The following is a 22,659-nucleotide window of genomic DNA, read 5'->3' on the forward strand; positions in this document are numbered from 1 at the left end:
TTTAACCTTCAACGACATCAACACGAGAAAAGTCACTTGTGTTCATTGTGTAACAACAAGAGCAACTGCGTGGTATATGTCTTGATGCCCTATGTTTTACTTTTTATTTCCACCCAAAACAGTTTGATATAATTTATCCACAATACAAATTGTTCATTATTGTATTGGTCAAAACAAATATTTTATCTTTGACAGAAAATGGCTAATAACTACTTACGTATATCAAACGTTGGAATGAAAGACGCGGGAGTTTACCAGTGCGAGGCCGAAGACGAAAACGGTTGCTATAGTTATAAGGAAGGCAAACTTCAGGTGGTAGACGTAAAGTCTTTCCGTTCATGTACGTGTTTTTACTTTCAATTTATAAGGTTTTGTAAAACTTAGATTCATATTGTTTTATCCGCTAAGGTTTTTGTTTCAGAACATTATTTATTTACATGTGTTGATTTTCTTGTTACAATGTATGCTAAATATGAAAAATACGAACCAGCAACACAGAAATACCGACTTGACGCCCAGCAGGATACCTAACAAAAATATGACAGGGCACAGGGTAGTAATTTTAAATAGAATTCAGAATAGGTAATCATAGGAAACCGACAAGGTTAAAGATAGGCCTACAAAGGTTAAAGGGTACAGAGAAAAAAACTTGAGGAAGATTGGGGGGGGGGGGCAAAATTGAAAAATGCTATAAACAGGCTCAATGAAACCGAGTATTTCAGCATTGCAGTTTTGAAATTTTCTTTAGCGATTCTATTTTTCTCTACGCAAGTAAGACACTTAGATCCCTTGACTTCTCGACCTCTTAGGATACTAAGATGACTTCTAGACACCTTTACTCTTTAAACTCTTTTTACATGACTTTTCGACCCTAGTGGGTAAGATATTTCGACCCCTATATTAATTGTTGTACTTTGAGAGGCCAGTATGATATTTCGAGAGATAAGTTAAGGTAGATAGCAAATATTTTAATTGTTTTCCTTACAAGATCCGACAAAATTTTGAAAAAGGAAAAAAAAAACAATAAATGACGTTGTTTTAATTAATTTAATAGTTCATGTTACATAACAATAATAATATACATTGTATATTTTTTTTTCAAAGCTGAGACTTAATTAATATTAGTAAAGGGATGATAATAATAAGCGCGAATGTACATTGCGTGATTATTCATAATATCTACAATTTCTATAATTGTGTAAAGATTTAGTTAATATTTTCCCTTTGAAACACATGTCTGTTATATTGGCGATGAATATTAATACATATCTACTAAATTGATGTTATATTTTGAATTACCTTGCTGTAGTTCGATGGTGTTGCGGTTATCTCGTTTAACACTATGAAAAAGAAACCACAGTACCAGTGTCGATCAATACATATCGATCAATACATATCGATCAATAATTAATTTGTTGTGATTTGTTCATGTTTTCGACTAAACGTTTTTCGAGAATTATATTTAACTACAACAATGCTCCTTTGTTTATTATGATTTGTAGAATAGACTAAAAATAATAAATAACGTATTTTCATCTTCTTCTTATTACGGTGGCACAAAGGTGACATATGTGTGTGTTTTTTTATCTCGTGGCCAGGAGATACTATGTCGTGGCCACGAGTTACTAAGTCGTGGCCACGAGATAGCTAAGCCGTGGTCACGAGATAATATGCCGTGGCCACGAGGTACAAAGTCGTGGCCACGAGTTACTAAGTCGTGGCCACGAGATAGCTTAGTCGTGGTCACGAGATAAATAACCAATTAGATTTCACCATTAATATGATTTTCCCTAATTAACAAGACTTGTGCTATAGTAGAAGGATACCCCTTTTTCACTAGCCTGTAAAAGTGCCATTTATACAACTTATTGACTGGTTAATAATTTTACATTTAACGTCACTGTGACCCTGATTTTTGACCCAATGACCTCGAAATTATTAGATGTCATCTACTGATCAGGTGCAATTATCTTTCTGGGTTATATAAATTATAGCTTATCCTTTCTACATTAATCATCAGACAAGGATTTTACTTTATAGACTATCTACTGTCCATGGGCAATGCCCTTTCAAAATAGAATAAACCAGGACTTATTCCTTCTCCTGTTTAAACAAGGTTAACAGGCCGTAGTACGTACAAACTAACCAATTCGATCACAAAATTGTCCCAACAAAGAGCTATAGTCAAAATTTATGTCTGATGGGCCTTGGAAGGTGACTTTCTAATATGATCCTAAAGACAAGTTCAAAATGAATATCTTCACTATTTTCAAAGATAAATGTTGCCAGTAAAAGTAAGTTATTAATTAAAAAAATATATAATATATATAGTGTATTCTGATTGGTTAATTATCTAGTGGCCGTGACTTAGCTATCTCGTTCCAACGACTTAATAACTCGTGGCCACGACATCTCGTGGCCACGACTTAGCTATCTCGTGGCCACGACTTAGTAACTCGTGGCCACGACATAGTATCTAGTTGCAACGACTTAGTTATCTCGCGGCCACGACTTAGTAACTCGTGGCAACGACATAGTGAATAAGGGGTCAAAATGTCCAGTCACTTTAAGTGGTCTAAGTGTCTTAGGGGTCTAAGTGTCATGGGTCGAGATGTCTTAGGGGTCGATTTGTCAAGGAATCGAGATGTCATAGAGTCATCTCTACTTGACCGTAGACAAAAAGGGACACAAATATTTCTAGCATGTTTTTTTTTTTTTTTTTTTTGGGGGGGGGGGGGTTTACGTCAACATCGTCACAGTATAATCATATATCGCGACGTTCCAGCTTTACTGGTGGGAGGAAGACCTCAGGTGCCCCTTATTATAATAATAATAATAATAATAATATTAATAATAATAAAGACTTTATTTAACGAGAGAACTCATTTGAAACAAAAATATCAATCTTCCATGAGGCCTCAACAGAGGAACAATATAAATTTAACATATTCAAAACTATTAAAATACATAAATGTAAAAACATACAGGAGATTATCAATTTGTATACTTCAATGTGTGATAACCTCACGTATAAGGGTTTTAAAATGGTTAACAGATGTAGCAGACTTAATATAATCAGGGAGGCGTTCCCAATACAAGTTCAGAATAAACAAAAGACTTACGAAATTGTTCAGTATTTGGTCTAGGGGTATAGAGTTGAAAATCAGATGAATGAACGCAAAATGCGAGTATTAACATCTGACGAAAAATGAATTTATTCAATAAATAGGAAGGCGCCTGATTTATTCATTATTTTAAACATCATAATGGCTTTTTGAAAAACAACCCTCTGTGAAAAGGTCATCCAGCGAGTTCAAAAAAATGTTCAGGCAGATGGAGTGTCATAATCTGTGTCTAGATTAGTCTTGCAGCTCTCTTTTGGAACTTAATGAGTTTATCTTCTAGAAAAAGACGTACAGTTAACCGTAAATTATGCAACAATAATCAAGATGTGGTAAAATATATGCATTGTAAAACATTTTACGTACAGGTATAGATTATGAATAATTTTTATACGTGATAATAAATGTAACATTGAGTTACACTTTTTAAGAACATTATCAATATGGCTTTAATGCCAAGACAAGAAGCGTGTTATTAATTGTAATACGAATATATTGCATAGGCACGTCTCATACCAATAATGGGTTCTATTCGTTTTCTTCAAAACATCAGACAGCTACAATAAAAATTTGCTCTGTTTTAGTTTATATAAATCACAAGGATTACTGTTCATGAATATAATCTTTGCTTGTGTTTTTGAGGAAATATACATGACCTTAGTTTTGTTAACATTGATAGACCATGCGAATTCAAATCACACCATTTGTTGGCATTTTTTAAAAGATCATGAGTAAGAGATTCAACTACATGTACTCTGTTTAGGGATACATCAGAGGTATAAAGGGTGGTGTCATCAGCAAAAATATCAGTTTCCGTGCATTATTTCAGACACGAACGGGCACCTGAGTAGAACCACCGACGTTTCGTAAGCTAGCTGGATAGCTAGCTGGATAGCTTCCTCACATGAAAGAATCCAAAGTCCCTGTCGGGATTCGAACCCACAGCGGTGAGGGGCAAGTGGTTTCTAGCATGTAGCAAGAAACAAGACATTATTGTGAGGATCATAGAGGAAGCCTTATTTGCTTCAAAATGCTACACTTCTATTTTCTTAAGAAGTTCAAACTGAGTTTGTAATTTCCCAGTCGCTCCGTTTTAAAATATAAACTCATTTCGATTTTCGGAAACTGAGTGCAATTGCATAAAAAAATATTGGAAAAAAAACCATTGAATATTTCACACTTCAAATAAAATGTATTTTATAAAACACCATTAAAAAAGAGAGAATAAGAGAATCCCTAAAGAAAGCCAACACGGCCAAAACTGAAAATGTTGCAGCTCGGTTTAATTGAGCCTGTTCATTGACGGTAAACTGCCAAGTGCAAACTACCGTCCACGCTCCCCTAGCACCGGCTTAAGCAGAATTCAACATTTAACATTAACTGGTAAATTTTGAATTTTTGAAGCATCCACAGATGTGTTCATATGGCGGTTATCATGGAACCTTCAATGTCAACACACGTAAGTGCCATTCCATGAAAGAGCGGCATATGGTCCCCAAGTAAAAAAATGGTTTTGTGCGCCTAAACGAGAAAAAAATGGGCGGAACTTGAATAAAAATGGAATTTTGGAAAAAGGATCAGAGGTTGTGAAGCCTGCATATCATAGATAAGACGTCAAAAGACAAATTATTAAAAAACAAGCCACATATCCTAGGGTGATTCAACAGTATTCAAGCATGGGGAATACTGGAACCACCCACAAGAAAATAGCCGAATAGAAATAACTAAATTACCACAAGCTCAAGAATTATGTGCTTAACGATCTTTAAGGATCGGAAATATAACATTCCTGATTGAATGTACGGGGCGACATCTTACAGCCTCCAAACGGCACAAACAACGCTCGATGTGGCGATAAAATAGAGAAAATAAGAATTAAGGTCAATATTAACGATTAAACAAGGTTCTTCTTCGAAAGTGTTGAGTTGCTTTGTTGTCGGCGATGAGATCGACTCTAAATTTATCACATTTCCGCTTTTGCTGGAGGATTTACTGTAAAATATGTTATTTAAGTGATTATATTTTTCTTAGATGTAAATTATGCTTGAGAAATCGGTGAAGTATTAAGTATCCTATTCCATATTACTTTCAAATTTGTTTAAAATGGTAAATGATGCTAAAAACTCAATCCCGAAAATATCTGTACCTTTGGAAAGGATGAACATTATAAACTCAAAGCATCAAATTGTTTTCTTACCAGATTGTGGAATATCCATTCATGAAGAGGCAATGTTGAGTTCAAGAATTTCAAAGGGATCTGAAGCACCTCCAAAAATGTACCCATGGCATGTTACATTCAGATCTACGGGAGTAAGTACAACGATATATTATTAAGAATGTGTAAAGTGTAAAACGTAAAATATATAATCTTTTAAGAGAAAAAAATGCCACATATAAATTAAGGTATTATTTTTTATATCTGTGTAGCTCACTTATAATAAATATCCAAGCAGAAATAAACCAGAGTTTCCACAATTGGCTTACTGAGAAAAAACATAAACAAAACTTTTAAAGTTATATTAAGGTTATTAATTAAAAAAAGGTTTTATAAAAAAACAGCTCATGATTTCTTTATTGGTATGACCTTTGTAGGAAGAATCGCAGTCAAATATTTGAGGATCTTTGCCGCGTAAGCGTACTCTGCTTTTGTATTTCCATAATATTAAGTAATTGATAGTTTGAATCTTTATCATTCTTAAATAAGTCGAGAAAAACTCTACTGAGTTAAGACTTTTTCCATTGCTTACTTATGATGCAATCATATTTCAGTGGTGTTTAAAGCTTATTTTTAAATTACGCCGTAGAATAGAAACGAAGCGAAACCTTTTCCACTGTGTAAATTAAAACTGCTTGTGTTTTGTAAAATCATGCTTAGCAACTGACAGTATGTTGGAAATCTTACCATATCCGTTTTTACGTTTACTATTAAAAATGTTACCAGGGATTTAATTAATGCAAAAAAGTGACAAATTCAGACTCGATTTGCTTATTTTATATTGGCGTATACATAGATAACTTTATTTTTATGGTGCTAATCGAACAAGACCGTTCGAATCTGCAACTTAACATACGATATATACGGTCAGGCCTTCGGCACATCCCATTATAAGGGTTGCACATATTAATTAGCCGTGGTTTTTATTATTCTGGCTAATTATTAGTAGCCGGAACAGCCGGACTAGACAAACAAACCTGTGTTCCGGTCGCTCCGGATGTTCCGACTGTCTCGCTAATTTTACGGAGATATCGAATCATTTATTGTAAATTTTAACAGTAAAAATTTGCATAACCAATATTAAACACATAATTAGTGTTATCATCATTTTTCTAGTGTATGTCTGCAGAAATAAACATCTCTTTTCATTGCTTTTTTATAAGAGAAACATATGTACATGTAATTCACTCCAGAAATTATATAAATGGCAGTGCATTGTTTATTTTCTGTAGATGATGATTCTATAGCCTTGAAACGTTATTAACAGACTTCGTTTAAAAAAACAATGCTCTCAAAATGTAAACCAAAGAAGAAAAACATTGATATTGTACGATTTTAAATTTGTTCTTTATCTCATTTTAACTATTTGCCCTTTAAAAGTTTCTTGCAGAACTTTGAAATCCTTTGTACGAAGGGTCCAAAATGAAAACAAAGTTATGAAACTGCATTGGAAAAGATAACAATTTCATGGGTGAGAATATCCTTATGTGGGAAACTCTATTCAAAAGACGTGTAAGGACAGGTGACATTTGCTTTTACAAATTATTTTAATATTTTTATTTTTTTAATAAAAATCTGGAAACAAAAAGATCCCTCGGAAACATTAATAACAACAAAATTACAAGAGAATTGCAGACTGGGTTTGATTGAGATTGTACATGAGGGATAATTAATACGTGCAACATCCCTCACGCCCCCTAGTACCGGCTTTAGCGATAATCAAATCTCAACAATCAATAGCCCCGGCATCAATTATCCCGAAGGACCAGAAAAATATAACAACACTGAAGTGAAATAGGGGGCAACTTTTAACAGCTGCCACACAGCACTTGACACCTGCAGTTGTGCAATATAAAAATACTCTTAGGTTAAGGTTCAGGTATGAGATTGAAGAGATGACATCATTTTGAGGACAGTTGCAAATAAAAACGAAAAATTTGAAAATTTACCGCAAAATTAATTTCAACGCAAAATCATTGCATGGCATGATTTCATGTTTTTTTTCTTCCTTTTTGTGTTGGGGGGGGGGGTAAGTAAGAGAAAATTCATTAAAACGCTATAATGTAAAAAAAGGGATTGTAAAATCCTAAATAATACGTGTTCGTTTCAGAAAAAAGCATAATGTCGTCCTTTTTGTACATTTTTTGAAAGGCTTGTTCATAAGCGGATTACCGTTGTATTGGTAAGGCATTTCTTTTAGGGGATTCCCTCCATTTGCATGAATTAATTAAAACTAAAAATAAAGTTAAAAATACTACAAAAACTAAAGAATTAAATTTAAAACTTAAATTTATTTCTAAATTGCAAGGATGCGTCCAGAAAAAAGGTGTTTTGTGGTGCGGACATTGATTTCACAGAGTTTCGTTGTCACTGCTGCTGCATTGCATTGAGGGATTCAGCAAGGTCTTTGGTGTTGATTTTGAGGCAAAATGTAGAACTTTTACTAGGTAATATAATTAGTTCGTTAAAAATTATGTAATAAATGTTTAAGTATAAAAATAAAATTTGAATTTTGTGGGCAATATTCAATACAATAAATAACAAAAATCTAATTGGACACCAGGGACATTTTAGTAGGTTCTGGCGCATTGTTTTCTCGTATTAGGGGCATAGCATTCATTAACTTGGGGACATATAGGTCGTTTAATATGGAATGACACAAACGTGTCACATTGAAGGCTCAATAATAACCGCTGTAGGAGCACATCTGCGGATGTTTCCAAATTCAAACTTTCATCAGTTCTATGTTTAAATGTTGCATTCTACATAAAACTTTGCTAAGGGACATGGACGGTTACTTCAACTGTCCAGTATAGTCCATGAACTGACCGTTTTTATTAGCGTTTAATGCGTTTTTTAGGGATACTGTTGTTTCTCATTTTTTATTACTAATTTTATTTATTAAGTGGTGTACATTTCATTGTAAAAATTATGGCTTGTTTAGTAAGTATTATGTATTGGAGAGCAAGCTTGTAATGTGATAACCCTCTTGTATTTTTATGTAATCTTTCGGCAATGCGTAGTTTACAGCAATCATATAATAATAATATAGCAACCATTTGAGGCAATAACACGATACAAATATTTAAATCCCATAATGAATTTGTTTCAGGTTTATGCACTTGAAACCCATTTCAAACCTTTACTTTTCAAGAACCATTATCGTCTGTTTACATCAATAATTTTGAGCGTTTGAATTTTAATTAAGAAAAACACAAATAAGCTACTTCATTTTTTAAATAAGATTACCTAAATTTCTTCTTTTTTCTGATATTAATTAAGGTACCACAGATTGTCTAGGAACTCAAAATGATGGGATCAGAAGAACCTTACGAAGTTTTACTGTTCATCCAAATTACGAAGACAGAGGAGGTTATGATAATGATATAGCACTGATAGAATTGGATAGACTGGTTGAATACACCGATGATATACGTCCTATATGTGTTGAACCGGCGGAATACAATGACAGGGTGTTTCTAGAAAACAGTAGCTCCTTCGGTCGCGTGATTGGGAAAGTCGCTGGCTGCGGTTCAACAAGATCTAATGGCAGATCGATGCCCCAGAGACTGAGGGTAGTTATTAAACAGTTGTTTACAGATGTAAAGCTGTCATGGTTTACGAGTGTTACTTTGCTGCTTTTTTTTAAATATAAAGACGTTTTTGATCGCAGAATGAGTTATGAAAAAAAACATATTCCAAGATTTAAAGATCCTGTTACTCAATTTTTAATGATTTTATATCATAAATATAATGCTCAAATGAAGATTTATCAATATTGTAAGTTCAAAAAAAGCATTATTTGTAAAAATATAACCGATTTACATTTCATGTTTTTAAAGTGAGGTCATTAGAAATTTATTTTCTATAAAGTCTAAGTCAATTTTTTCAATAAGAAATGAATGCATATTTTTTAATGATTACGTATAATGTAGACAAATATTTGCAGTACATGTTTTACTTATTCTTCATGTTTGAAACTTGATTTAGAAGCATATATGCATGTATAAAAGTGTGGTAACAACCTTCTATATTACAACATACAGGATCATTAAGGGATCATATGAAAGTACAGTCTTTCTAATGTAAAAGACTAACGTGATATATTCAGGTTAACGTTGATGTGCGTTTGTGTATAGGAATTGAAAAAAAAATCTATATATCAATGACAGCAATGCATATTAATGTACTGCACCTGTCAAAAACAATTGAAAAATAAATATTATTTATTTATTGCTGAACAGGTTTAAGATCGGATTACATCGATCAGTACCGAAACTCAGCAACCAACTTTCACAGTGCTATTAACAAATACGTTCATACCTAAACAAAAACCGTTCCTGTCATTAAATACAAACGAACATAAAACCATAACTATCATAGAAACACAATTCTTATTTGTATGTTTAAATGTTAAATTGTTTAAAAACATCAACGATGACAAAGTAATATATTAAATGATGAATGGAATTACTTATATTTTGATGTTTTAATTTGAATTTCAAAAGTATTTTTATTAAGTTAAAGTCTTGTTGTTCATATTTTTTAGTTTAAGGCATTTTATAACAGAGAACCATGTCTTGAATCAATGGGCAATGAACGCCATAGACTCACAGACACAATGCTTTGTGCTCGGGTTGCATTCATTGAAAGTCATCCTTTCTTAATTTTCTTGTTTTTCATATTTTTTAGTTTAATGCATTTATAACATTTACCTATTTCATATTATAGGATGTATATATTCCGTATGTGGACAGAATAACATGTCTTGAATCAATGGGCAACGAACGCCATAAACTCACTGACACAATGTTTTGTGCTGGGAGTAATGTAAGTATTATATATTTGCAAGAATTGGTTTCATTACATCGAGCATACTCTAACGTTGAGTACTTCTGTTTTGCTTTGAAATATAATGAGAATTGTAAGACAATTGATGGAACAGGGTAAAGTGTGTATAGGACACGTAGTGTATTAATCTGATAGCCTAGAAATGTTTAACATTAATTATATTCATTTCTCAAAACACTCATTAACATTTCGGATGAAACGAAAACATAAAAATAATGATATTATCTGGCAAATGAACCAATATTTGTCGACATTTTCTATTTCTTTGCAAAAGGTATAAAAAATAAGCACAATAACGTTCATGTATTTTTTAATGTTTAAAGTTTAGCTGCCTGGCAAAGATTCATTAATTTATCATAATTAACCATCTTCTTAAAAGAGACACCGGTAAAACAGTTTTTTCTTCTAACTGAATTTTCAATCAGATATTCTATTTATGTCCTCGAAATGAACACACCAAGCAGTTCTAGGTGCAAAGATTTTCTCCTCTTGAGATATCCTAAGGTGGGTCAGGTGAGAAGATTTAAGGCTTAACGCTTAATATCGCAGTGAGCCATTGGAACGGAACAAAACCCATCATGTCAAAGGCCTACATTTGTTGTACACTTAAACTATATTCTAAGTTTGTTCTTGTAACCTCCGAGGCTTGTTCTTGTAATGCAAGGTACATAAACATAATTTGGTGATTCTGTTTGCTTTTAAATTTAATTTAACAAGCAACAATGCATTACATTTCAAAATACTAATATGTTTGAAATTATTAAAAGAAATCATTGTATGCGCGAGTTGGGTAAATAAAATCAATATTATTTTTTTAGCATTATCCTATATGTGGCTCCATTTTAAATGTTTATATTTGTTTTACACTTAAACTATATTCCAAGTTTGTTCTTGTAACCTCCGAGGCTTGTTCTTTTAATGCAATGTACGTAAACATAATTTGGTGATTCAGTTTGCTTTTAATTTTAATTTAACAAGCAACAATACATTACATTTCAAAATACTAATATGCTGGAAATTGTAAAAAAAACTCATTATATGCGCGATTTGAGTAAAAAAATCAAAATATTTTTTAATCATTCGCCTGCATGTGGCTCCCTTTTAAATATTTATATTTGCCAGTTTTTTTTTTGTTTTTGTTTTTTCTTCCCAACTAAAGATTGCTAGAACTGGGGACAGTTGCGAAGGAGACAATGGAGGCGGCTTAATTATGGCAACGAGCGCAAGATGGGTTCTTACTGGAGTCGTTTCTTGGGGAAGGGGATGTGATGTGGATAAACACTACGGTGTTTACACAAACGTTGGCATGTTCTATGATTGGATAGAGAGTGTTACAAAATTTAACGAAGAGGAGGTGCCAAACTTTATCAATCTTAATTGAACTTGAATAGTGCACACATGCTGATATAGGATGAACTAGAATATTACTCATTTACTATTGACTATTTACTATTTTTATATTAATAGGCGCAATATATTACTAATTAACGTGCATGCTTTGCTTAAGATGTTTAACTACGTGTAAACGTTATTTTCTGTTTCACTATGGATGAAATGAATAAAATATGTTTCATTACTAGTATTGCTTTTTAGTTGATACAAACTTATTTTTAGTTCGATTGGATACTATAAGCTTATTCTCGAATCCGTCTCTGGAACCAGTCAGTACTTAGGAATAAATTTAAAATTTCTTGCTAAAGGAAACAATAGCTTGCCCCTAACAGGATTTGAACCCGCAGGTCAGCAATCCAGAGTACTAGTCCGTGCGCTAACCTTTTGTCCAAGCCGTCAATCTTTTCCTTGATATTGTTAAAACAGGTCAATTTACACATCGTTCTTTAAAAAAGTCATTGATGTTTATTCATATGTGTAACTTACAGGGAGAAAGGACAGGGAGAACTTAAAAAAACATGAAAATCTGAAGGATACTTCATCTTCAAACAGTTTTTTTTTTTGTTTTTTTTTTTTTTTCAGGCCCCGAAGGTGACCCCATTTATTGCCTCCGTCGCATGACTATTTAAGGGTCGAAGGTCCATCCCTTAACAGTCTTACAATAATGTGTTAAAACATGAAAAGTTAACATAGTATTTACATAATGTAATTTACGGCAAAACTTTTTTTTTTGAAAAATTGAATATGTAAAGGAGGTTATAAGTTCAAGATATAGAAAAATATTACTAAATCTACATTATGCCTTAAACAGAAAACATAATTACTTTTTCTATATTTATGAGTAATACACAAACTAATGATACTAATGGGGTTAGCTAGGAGGCTTGACGATAGAATAAATAGACATACGAAAAAGGATGATTATTTACAAACATCTTATCTTCAAACAGTTGGTGCATTATTAAATTTTAAAGAAATAAAGTTTATACGATATTATTCAAATATGCTTCAAATACAAGAATGTGTTTTAAACGTTTAATCATAATATTACATAGTTCGCATGGCTTTGTTATCATAAACCTAAATTACATGTAATGTAGTTGTCAGGCAATTAAAGGCGAACGACAAATTTCATACGTGAAGATATCTACAATATTTTTTTTTATTTATTAAAATCTATAATTACCGTTTCTATAAAATTGTGTTAATTTAAAATACTTCTTAAGATAAATGGATCTAGGAACATCTTCATGACAAAGTCAATTATGATCATAATCTTTAACGTTATTAGCTCACCAGAGCCGAAGGCTCAGGGTGAGCTATTAGTATCAAAGGGGGATGCTCCGGCGTCCGTCGTCCGTCGTCATGCGTCAACAATCGTCTTCTTCTCTGAAACTACAAGGCAGATTTACTTCAAATTTGGTCTGTAGCATCCTTGTGATGTCACACTTGGATTTGCTCATGTCATTCCAATTGGCCCCTTTAAGGGGTCAGCAGAGCTAAAAATAGAAAAACCTTTAAACATCTTCTTCTACAGAACTAATTGATGGATGATAACCAAACTTTGTCTGTAGCATTCTTAGGTAATCTTTTATCAAGTTTGCTCATATTAATTTGATTGGCCCCTTTTAGGGGTCACTAGGGCTAAAAATAGAAAAACCTTTAAACATCTTATTCTACAGAACTAATGGATGGTTGATCACCAAACTTTGTCTGTAGCATTCATGGGTAGTCTTTTATCAAGTGTGCTCATATGAATTTGATTGGCCCCTTTTAGGGGCCGCTTAAGCTAAAAATAGAAATACCTTTAAATGTCTATTTCTACAGAACTAATTGATGGATGATCACCAAACTTTGTCTGTAGCATTCTTAGGTAGTCTTTTATAAAATGTGCTCATATAATTTTTATTGGCCCCTTTTAGGGGTCACTAGGGCTAAAAATAGAAAAACCTTTAAACATCTTCTTCTACAGAACTAATGGATGGATGATCACCAAACTTTGTCTGTAGGATTGGCCCCTTTTAGGGGCCGCTTAAGCTAAAAATAGAAATACCTTTAAATGTCTATTTCTACAGAACTAATTGATGGATGATCACCAAATTTTGTCTGTAGCATTCTTAGGTAATCTTTGATCAAGTTTGCTCATATTAATCTGATTGGCCCCTTTTAGGGGCCGCTTAAGCTAAAAATAGAAATACCTTTAAATGTCTATTTCTACAGAACTAATTGATGGATGATCACCAAATTTTGTCTGTAGCAATGTTGGGTAGTGTTTTATCAAGTTTGCTCATATTAATTTGATTGGCCCCTTTTAGGGGTTTCTAGGGCTAAAAATAGAAAAAACCTTTAAACATCTTCTTCTACAGAACTAATTAATGGATGATCACTAAACTTGGTCTGTAGCATTCTTGTATAGTCTTTTATCAAGTTTGCTCATATTAATTTGATTGGCCCCTTTTTAGGGGCCGCAATAGCTAAAAATAGAAAAACATTTAGACATCTGCTTCTGCAAACTAATTGATGGATGATCACTAAACTTTGTCTGTAGCATTCTTAAGTAGTCTTTTTATCAAGTGTGCTCATATTAATTTGATTGGTCCCTTTTAGGGGCAGCTATAGCTAAAATTAGAAATACCTTTTAATGTCTGATTCTACATAACTAATTGATGGATGATCACCAAACTTTGTCTGTAGCATTCTTATTTAGTCTTTTATCAAGTGTGCTCATATTAATTTGATTGGCCTCTTTTAGGGGCCGCTATAGCTAGATATTTGGAGCAACTATAGCTTAAATGCCCTGGGCCATGGCATTTCTTCAAAATATTGTTTAATAATGAAAGGAAAATAACTCATGTTGGAATGTTTCCATTTATGTGTACATGGATACATGTGAACTCTCCCAATTGGAGCGGGAGACACCTTCTTTCTCCTGTCAAATTTTTAAAATATTAATATTTTTCTTAGAGTAAGGGGTGTTAATAAAGAAATTTCCCTTCTTTTTCATTTCAAAATTTCCTGTCAATTAAAAAATCTCCCTCTTTTTTTGAAGTAAATTCTCCCTCTTGAAAAAAAGTTTACATGTATGTACATGCTATGCATAAAAAAAGATTTAATGTCTTAATGTTATGACCTGTTTGCTTTACAGAGATCTGAGGTCAATGAGCTTTGTATATTTCTGTTTGTGCTGGGAATTGCATCATTCTAAGGTTCATTTGTAGGTCAATCTAGAGAATTTTCCCCAAGGCCTAAAGTAATGCTTCAAATGTTTCTCATACCTTACTAACTTAGAGAAAGCACATTTCAATAAATATAGGGACACACTGTTACCACCACCACTATGCGGACCACCACCACCATGCAGACCACCACCACTATGCGGACCACCATGCGGACCACCACCACCATGCGGACCACCACCACCATGCGGATCACCACCACCAACATGCAGACCACCACAATGCGGACCACTAACATGCGGACCACCACCACAAAGTGGACCACTATCACCATGCTGACCAATAACATGCGTACCACCACCACCATGCTGACCACTTCCACAATGCAGACCACTAACATGTTGACCATCACCACAATGCAGATCACCACCAACATGCGGACCACAAACTCCATGCTTACCACCCCACCATGCGGACCATTACCACCATGATGACCACATTCACCATGCAGACCACCACCATGCGGACCACCAACTCCATGCTGACCACCACCATGCCCACCATGTGGATCACCACTGCCATGTGGACCACCGCCAACATGCGGACCACTACCAACATGTGGACCACCATCATGCTGACCACCACCACCTTGTGGACCACCACCACCATGTGGACTGCCACCACCATGTGGAACACCACCACCATGTGGACTTCAACCGCCATGAGGACCACCGCCAACATGCGCACCGCCACCAACATGCGGACCACCACCACCATGCGGATCTTCACCACCATGTGGACCGCCACCAACATGCGGACCACCACCATGCGGACCACCACCACCATGGGGACCACCACCAACATGTGGAACCGCCACCAACATGTGGACCACCACCACCATTGTGGTCCACCACCACAATGCGGACCGCCACCACCATGTGGACCACCACCACCATGTGGACCTCCACAGCCATGAGGACCACCGCCAAACATGCGGACCACCACCACCATACGCATTGATATATAAAATATTTAAATTGCGTATATATATATATATATATATATATTATATATATTATATTATATATATATATATATATATATATGTATCAGATATTCATAATATATAGACAAAAAAGTAATGTGACAAGACAGACCGATTAAATTTATAAAAAGGAAACCTTTTAATTTGTTCAAACATTTCTTTGTTTGCTTTTAAGAAAAAAAGTAAAAAGTCGAGCTTTGCCCCAACCTGGTGGTGGCTCTTTATTCTTTGTGTTATTTTAGTATTAGTTTCAAATACACATTTTGCAAACTTGGTTATCACTTGTTGAAAGTAATTTTGCACTGTTTCATACAAGTGTATGTAAAGTTGTTTGCATGTTCACTGCAATACATTTCAATCAAAACAACAGTTTGCCCCTTTTTCCTCTATGTAGTTAAAGCATACAATTTTTTCCCATTCTATTAAAGAGAAAGATAATAACCTGAAATGTTAACTTTCTGGTCAAGTTGACTAGTAGTAGTATACCTATCTTATCTTAAATAAATATTGACCGGTGGTGTTCATCCTGACAAACAGTATACATGTATATTTAAATAATGAGATTATAAGATTATTATTTTTTAGTTAATTAAAAAAAAGAAACAAATTGTATCACAAATTAATGGATGGATGATCACCAAACTTGGTTCCTATAATTTTTACTGGCAAGAAAAAAAATTCAGTGTTGGGAAACCTTATAACTAGAGAGGCAAGTTGAAGTTGACCTGGACTTGTCTTTCTACAAGTTTATTTTTTTTTTTTTTTTTTGAAATGTTTCTATAATCACTGAAAAACAGTTGTTTCTGGTGAGAGATTCAGGGCCATCATGGCCCTCTTGTTTAGATTTACTTCGCAAAACCCTTCCAATTCCCGCCACGATTATAATGTGTTTGTACTTATGTTTGTGTATATGTATAATCATATACAAGGAAAGTTTCCATGACTACTTTTTAATAATATGTTCAATATTTATATATATTGCAAACCTACTTCTAGCATCATGCAAATGTTTTATACTGAACTAATCATTTGTCGAAGATCGAAAAATAGGTTGATTATTTCCACAGTTTGTATTAAAACTGAACGGGAGATTGTCATAATATACACAGGCTGATCACAACTACCATACAAAACAAAGCACATCTCAGTACAAACTATTTAACATTTAATTTACAAAAATAAATGAATATTTATAATGAAAGTAAATGATATGAATGAATGAATAGGAATAAAGAAATAAAAGTTCCGTGTCACGTTTCTAATGTTCTGTCGAATAGCTTAAAAACTTTACACAACAAGAATGAATCTGTCTGTCATAATGACCTTGTGCGTCTTTAAACATCTATTTGCGAGTCCCAAAGAAGATTTAAAATTCGTTCATTATATAGGCATAGTTACACTGAGTGGAACGCTTGAAATATAACTTTCACGATTTTCTTGCATTCCAGAACACATGTTTAACAAAATATACAGGCCCGTTATATCAATTTTAAAGAACACAAATAATTTTGCACTTTATCACAAAATTCTAACTTTCTTATTACTGGACCGAATTTTATGAAAAATATGTCAAAATGCTTGAAATGATACCAAGAAATCTAAGCAATCAATAAGAATACTGAAATAAGCAATTTATCTCGATAGATCTGAATTTTACAAAAAAGATGATACAATAATTTACATTGGATTTAGTATAAAACTGAGGTTCGGACTACAAAAATCAAAGTACTGAAAGCCTTTCTCAGCATTTACGAATTAGTTTTCTTTGTGAGAGATAAACATTGCAGACGAATTAAGCCCTGATTTAGAATATCTCTTACTTTGATGGTTTCTGCTGTGTAGTTATCATAATTTAAAAATTATAATTAACCATCGCCATTTGAGAAGTGTTGCAAAATTATATGTAAAAGTATTATTTTGTTCAATACATTTGAATCATGTTCTTAAAACATATTTGTAAGGTTAAAAATATATATGCACAGTAAAAATATATATTGACATTAATTAATATATAAATAGCACATGGGTATGTAGTTAACAGTAAAAATATCACCCCTAAGAAAATACTGTTACCCGTAAAGCCTCGGGAAACAGTATTTTCACGAGGGATGATATTTTTACTGTTACTCACCAACCCATGTGTAATTTATTTTAATACCCCGAACAAATCATTTGAACATTTCAATTCAATCTACCGGTAACACAATTGAACCATGTGTAACAATAACTCAACCATCCTTTCTTTGCAAGTTGAAAAAAACATGACCAAATTTTTATACTATTAAAAAGTACTGTTACCCTGTAACAGTACAAATGTCTTAGTCACATGGTACATTTGCTTTAACTGTAAGAATAACTCCCAGTGATCTATGGGAAACTTTCTTTACAAAAACGTGATATACTGGTAAGTTAAGTTGGTGTAAGCTGCGATCCTACTGCAAAGAAGCTGTTCAGCTCTTGATTGAAGATATTCCAAAGACAAACCGGGATCGGGCAAAGGTTTAAAATCTGCCTGTGTTGCCAACTCCCTGAATTTGGTTAACTGAAACCGAGAAAGAGCATCGCAAATTCCATTAGAACGGCCATGGACGTGGTTGCCTTTAATTACAATGTTAAGATTTAGACACCCTAACGCTAGACACCTGACCAGACACATTACTTGCACTGATTTCGATGATAATGTATTTATTATCTGAACTACTGCCATGTTATCGCGGTTAAATCTGATTTGTTTAACAAATTCCGAGCACAAATTATATAACGCAACCAATATAGGAAATAATTCTAAAACTGTTATATCTGATGTAAATCTGCGGGTGTGCCCTGAGAGCACTGTCTGAATATAATTTAACATTTTCGATAGTAATCCAGAATTTGTCATGAAATACAGATATACCATTAGAATTTTTAAGACAATATAACAACATTTCTAGATCTAAGCGAATATCTTTCTTTATCCTTTTACGATGATATCATTTTTGTAAGACCGCGAATTGCATTTATTATACGGCGAATGACCCCTTAGGAGATTGCATCTTGTTTAAAGATGTTTTAGAATTTCTTTCATCTTATGCAACCTCATTAATCATGGACCTTGGGATACTGACAGTCATTTGATCAGAATTTAGCTCAAGCCCAAGAAACACCAAAACTTCCGACGGACCTTCAGTTTTTTTTTCATGTGCTATGGGAACCCCCAATTTAGCGAAAACCTCTTCAAAATGGCTTAGCTTACGAATGCACAGATCTGGCGTTTCATTTCAACCTAAAAGGTCGTCTAAATGATACAATAATTTACCCGATTTCATTTCTAATTTTACACAGAATTCAAAAAAAACCTAGCAAATCGTTCAAAGGTAATGCAGCTTATAGATGCTCCGAAGTGAAGAGCTTTATCAAAATAATATTTCTTGTATGGAATACAAATTAATTCAAAATCGAAAGACCTCACTGGTATTAATCTATTTGCATTTTTCACGTCAGATTTAAATAGTTTACAGTTGCTTGCACCAACTTGACAGCTTCGTCAAAACTTGTGTATTGAACAGTACAGAGTGTCGGGTCGATATAATCATTAATTGGTACACCAGAGGGATAAGACAAATGGTGAATCATTTTATATTCGCCGGGAGCTTTTATATTCGCCGGGAGCTTTTTAAGGAAAGCAATGGACGAATCGGGGAAATACTGGGCGTTGAGTGAATGGACCTGCTACCCTGCCTGCTTTGACTTATTTATTTATTTGCGATTGAATTATTTCTGGATAAAATGCTGTCGAGCGTAATTTTTCTGAGTCACGCGGTACTCTATGCTCTGAAAACTGAATAGAGAACCCGTGCATAAAACCCCTGATTCATTTTCGTCATAAAATAAACAAAAATATTTTAGACGTTCTACGTTGACTGGCGATTTCGCTAAATTTGAAAAATTGAACTTTCCAGCGACTACTAGTACTGGGATTGGCGGATCATTTTGTTTGTTGACCCCTTGTGCCACCCCTGAAGTAGTAAACAGCTGGCTTGGTGCAAAAATTGGCTGGGGTTTGACGATTGACAGTTCGTCAACAGAGAAAACTTGTTGCATTGGAACTCTGGATGAACCCCATCACATTTGGAACAATGATGAGAAAAATCTGCAATTTTACCACGTACATGAACCGTTACTAGACATTGCACGTGAATCTACGGGTATTAGACATAGCAGGAATTTGAGTATCCCTCACTTTATTAACAACTGGCGGTGCTGAAATTGTTCATCGTATGTGTTCTTCAGGCAGTACCACGTTGCCGTAAAGCACATTTCCTGATATTAAAGAGATAATGAAGCATTTCATGTACTTTATAAGGATGATTTTAGAGTTATATTGATAAATAAATGATAAATGCATTAGTCCATTTTTCTATTGATAATATTTTCTCTTTACATTCCTAATTCCCACTTTCAATTTGCCCGTCGGCGTTCAATTTGAGAAAACTTCCGTTGCAAAATTAGTAAAGTTCAACGGCGCCTTTAGCAGCAGAGACAAGTTTACGTATTCGCCTTTACAAATTTGTTGTAAGCGATGACGGGACAAGAGCGGCTAAATCATCACTTGCTAAGCGAATCAACTCAGAAGAGTTTGGCGCATTTGGTAGCAATGAATGCAAGAATGTTTGGATTCCGGCGGTCGTGAAGACAAGTTATGGCTTTAAGAGCAGCCACATCCCAACTGAACATTTTCATTAGAAATAGACTGTTTATTTTTATTTGATGGTTTGATACCCGAATCTAAAATAATTTGTTTAAAGTCAATTAAATTTTACCAACCAGCGTTATCCTGCAGGGACCTGATATCTCCACACCAATTTCTTCTGTCTTCTGTCTCGAGCCACGTGCTCCTTGTCTCAAAAAACAAGCTTCCTCTGCGCTGCGCTTTCGCACCCCCCCCCCCCACCACCACCTTAAACTTGTCGAATCAATTCGTAGGCGTTCGTCAATGACCAATCTACCCTGATTCACCGCTCTTTTTCTCTGTCTAAGCATGTTGAGTCGTCGATTTAGACTAGCTTACTGAGATATCTGCACAGTATTTTAAGGCTTTATCAACTTTTATACTTGAGACCATTCCTCAACACCCCTACGTAACACGCGATAATTTAAACGGGAAAGAAACATATGAATGAAGCGAAATGTGTATATAAAACGGGAAAAAATCACATGAATATTCTCAAACTTAATAAATGAAATGAGTTTTATACAAAATAATGTATATTATTACAAATAAATACAAAAGGTATTCGGTCGACTATATTTATAAATCCCGCGCTAAGTCGCGGTGGTGTTTGGGATGTTTACTACATACAGGTTATCGATTTACTATTTGCAAACTTTTTCTGTCCGTCGTAGGGGATGTTTGTTTGTTTTTATTCAATTTTGCTAAAACCATCACGTGATCAATATACATGAATGTGTGAATTTAATTTTCATTAAAGTTATGCCTTTCGTCGGAAATATAACAGTTTTATGTACAAATAGTTTGATAAAAAAACATAATTCCAGAAATATTAAAAATAATAAAATCATTGCAAAATAATGAATGCATATCAATTGTAAATTTGTATATGACAACTCACCCTTTACACAAAACATAATAGACTCAACCAAAACAAGCGTCTGCTTCTTTACCTAACTATGAAGTTGCATGGCCATGATTTGCAAACCAAATTTAAGAGCTAAACCTATTGTAAAAATAATACTATGACCACAGCAGAGTTCGTACATGAAAATATTTATAGACAATATTAAGAAAATAAATTAAATAATAATTGCTCATAAAATATATTAATGTTCTAAAAAAATTATAATGAAGTTAAAATATAGGACAAAAAATGGACAATAATAAAGAGAAATAAATTATATGTTAATTACATGTATATGTTAAATTTATGTTCTAAAACATATATTTTTGAGGTTAAAAATATATATGGACGATAATGAGAATTATAGGAAAGTCAAATTAAGTTTGTAATAGCCAATGTCATTGGTTTGTACATTCCAATATGGCAGCTCGTAGGAAAAGACGGAAAAGGCAAAGCATGAGTGGAGTGTACACTTAGCATATAAAGCATCGCCTTTAAAGCACGAATTTCTGATAAAGCGTTATCATCCTGATTCTATTACGTCATACACTACTCTCGTGCTCATATGAGATGCGCGCAAACCGTGACCGTGATTATTCAAAGCGCTATAAGATTTCGTCCTGTGCAGACGAATCTTTTTATCTACAGGTGCTGTAGAAATTTTTCGTGACCGTGCAGTAAACTTTTTATAGTCTCTAAGCCTAAACAAGCGTGCTTATTTCTTTTTATATACAACGTGGTTGTATTTTACATTTAAATTTTAGGCAACGAGGTTGCTTAAATATTGCTTGGTATTTTGAAATTTATATTTGTTTGCAATTTATTTGGTATCAAATATATAAAATAGATAAATACAGAATCCCTAAAGAAAGCCCAACACGGCAAAATTGAAAATGTTGCAGGCTCGGTTTGATTGAGCCTGTTCATGGACAGTACTGGAATGTGCAAGTTACCGTCCACGCCCCCTAGCACCGGCTTAAGCAGAATTCAACATTTAAACATGAAATAGTAAAATTTTGAATTTAGAAACATCCGCAGATGTGTTCATACGGCGGTTATCATGGAACCTTCAATGTGACACTTCAGTGCCATTCCATGAAAAGCGGCGTATGGTCCCCAAGTAATAAAAAGCGTGTGCCCTAAACGAGAAAACAATGGGCGGAACTAAATAAAATGGAATTTTGAAAGAGGATCAGAAGCCCAAGTGTTAGGGTTTGAGAATATATTTTTGTCAATCAGC

General features: G+C 34.0%; 2 protein-coding genes across 2 annotated transcripts; one reads left to right on the top strand and one right to left on the bottom strand.

Moving 5' to 3' along the window:
• Positions 1 to 168: 168 nt before the first annotated feature.
• LOC132736509 (coagulation factor IX-like) lies at positions 169 to 11,764 on the top strand. The gene is made up of 6 exons (XM_060723646.1): positions 169 to 340; positions 5,323 to 5,432; positions 7,646 to 7,784; positions 8,620 to 8,912; positions 10,069 to 10,167; positions 11,348 to 11,764. The coding sequence occupies exons 1-6, from the start codon at positions 199 to 201 to the stop codon at positions 11,567 to 11,569; spliced, it is 1,005 nt and encodes a 334-aa protein (XP_060579629.1). The 5' UTR covers positions 169 to 198; the 3' UTR covers positions 11,570 to 11,764.
• A 2,685-nt stretch (positions 11,765 to 14,449) lies between these two features.
• Positions 14,450 to 15,749, bottom strand: LOC132736507 (holotricin-3-like). Its single transcript, XM_060723643.1, has 3 exons — positions 15,619 to 15,749; positions 15,217 to 15,466; positions 14,450 to 14,509 (listed from the first exon to the last, which is right to left on the bottom strand). The coding sequence occupies exons 1-3, from the start codon at positions 15,747 to 15,749 to the stop codon at positions 14,450 to 14,452; spliced, it is 441 nt and encodes a 146-aa protein (XP_060579626.1).
• Between the last annotated feature and the right edge of the window lie 6,910 nt (positions 15,750 to 22,659).

The sequence above is a fragment of the Ruditapes philippinarum genome, unplaced genomic scaffold (genome assembly GCF_026571515.1).
Source record: "Ruditapes philippinarum isolate M1 unplaced genomic scaffold, ASM2657151v2 ctg16870_1_1_1_1, whole genome shotgun sequence".
In the NCBI taxonomy this organism is placed as follows: domain Eukaryota; kingdom Metazoa; phylum Mollusca; class Bivalvia; order Venerida; family Veneridae; genus Ruditapes; species Ruditapes philippinarum.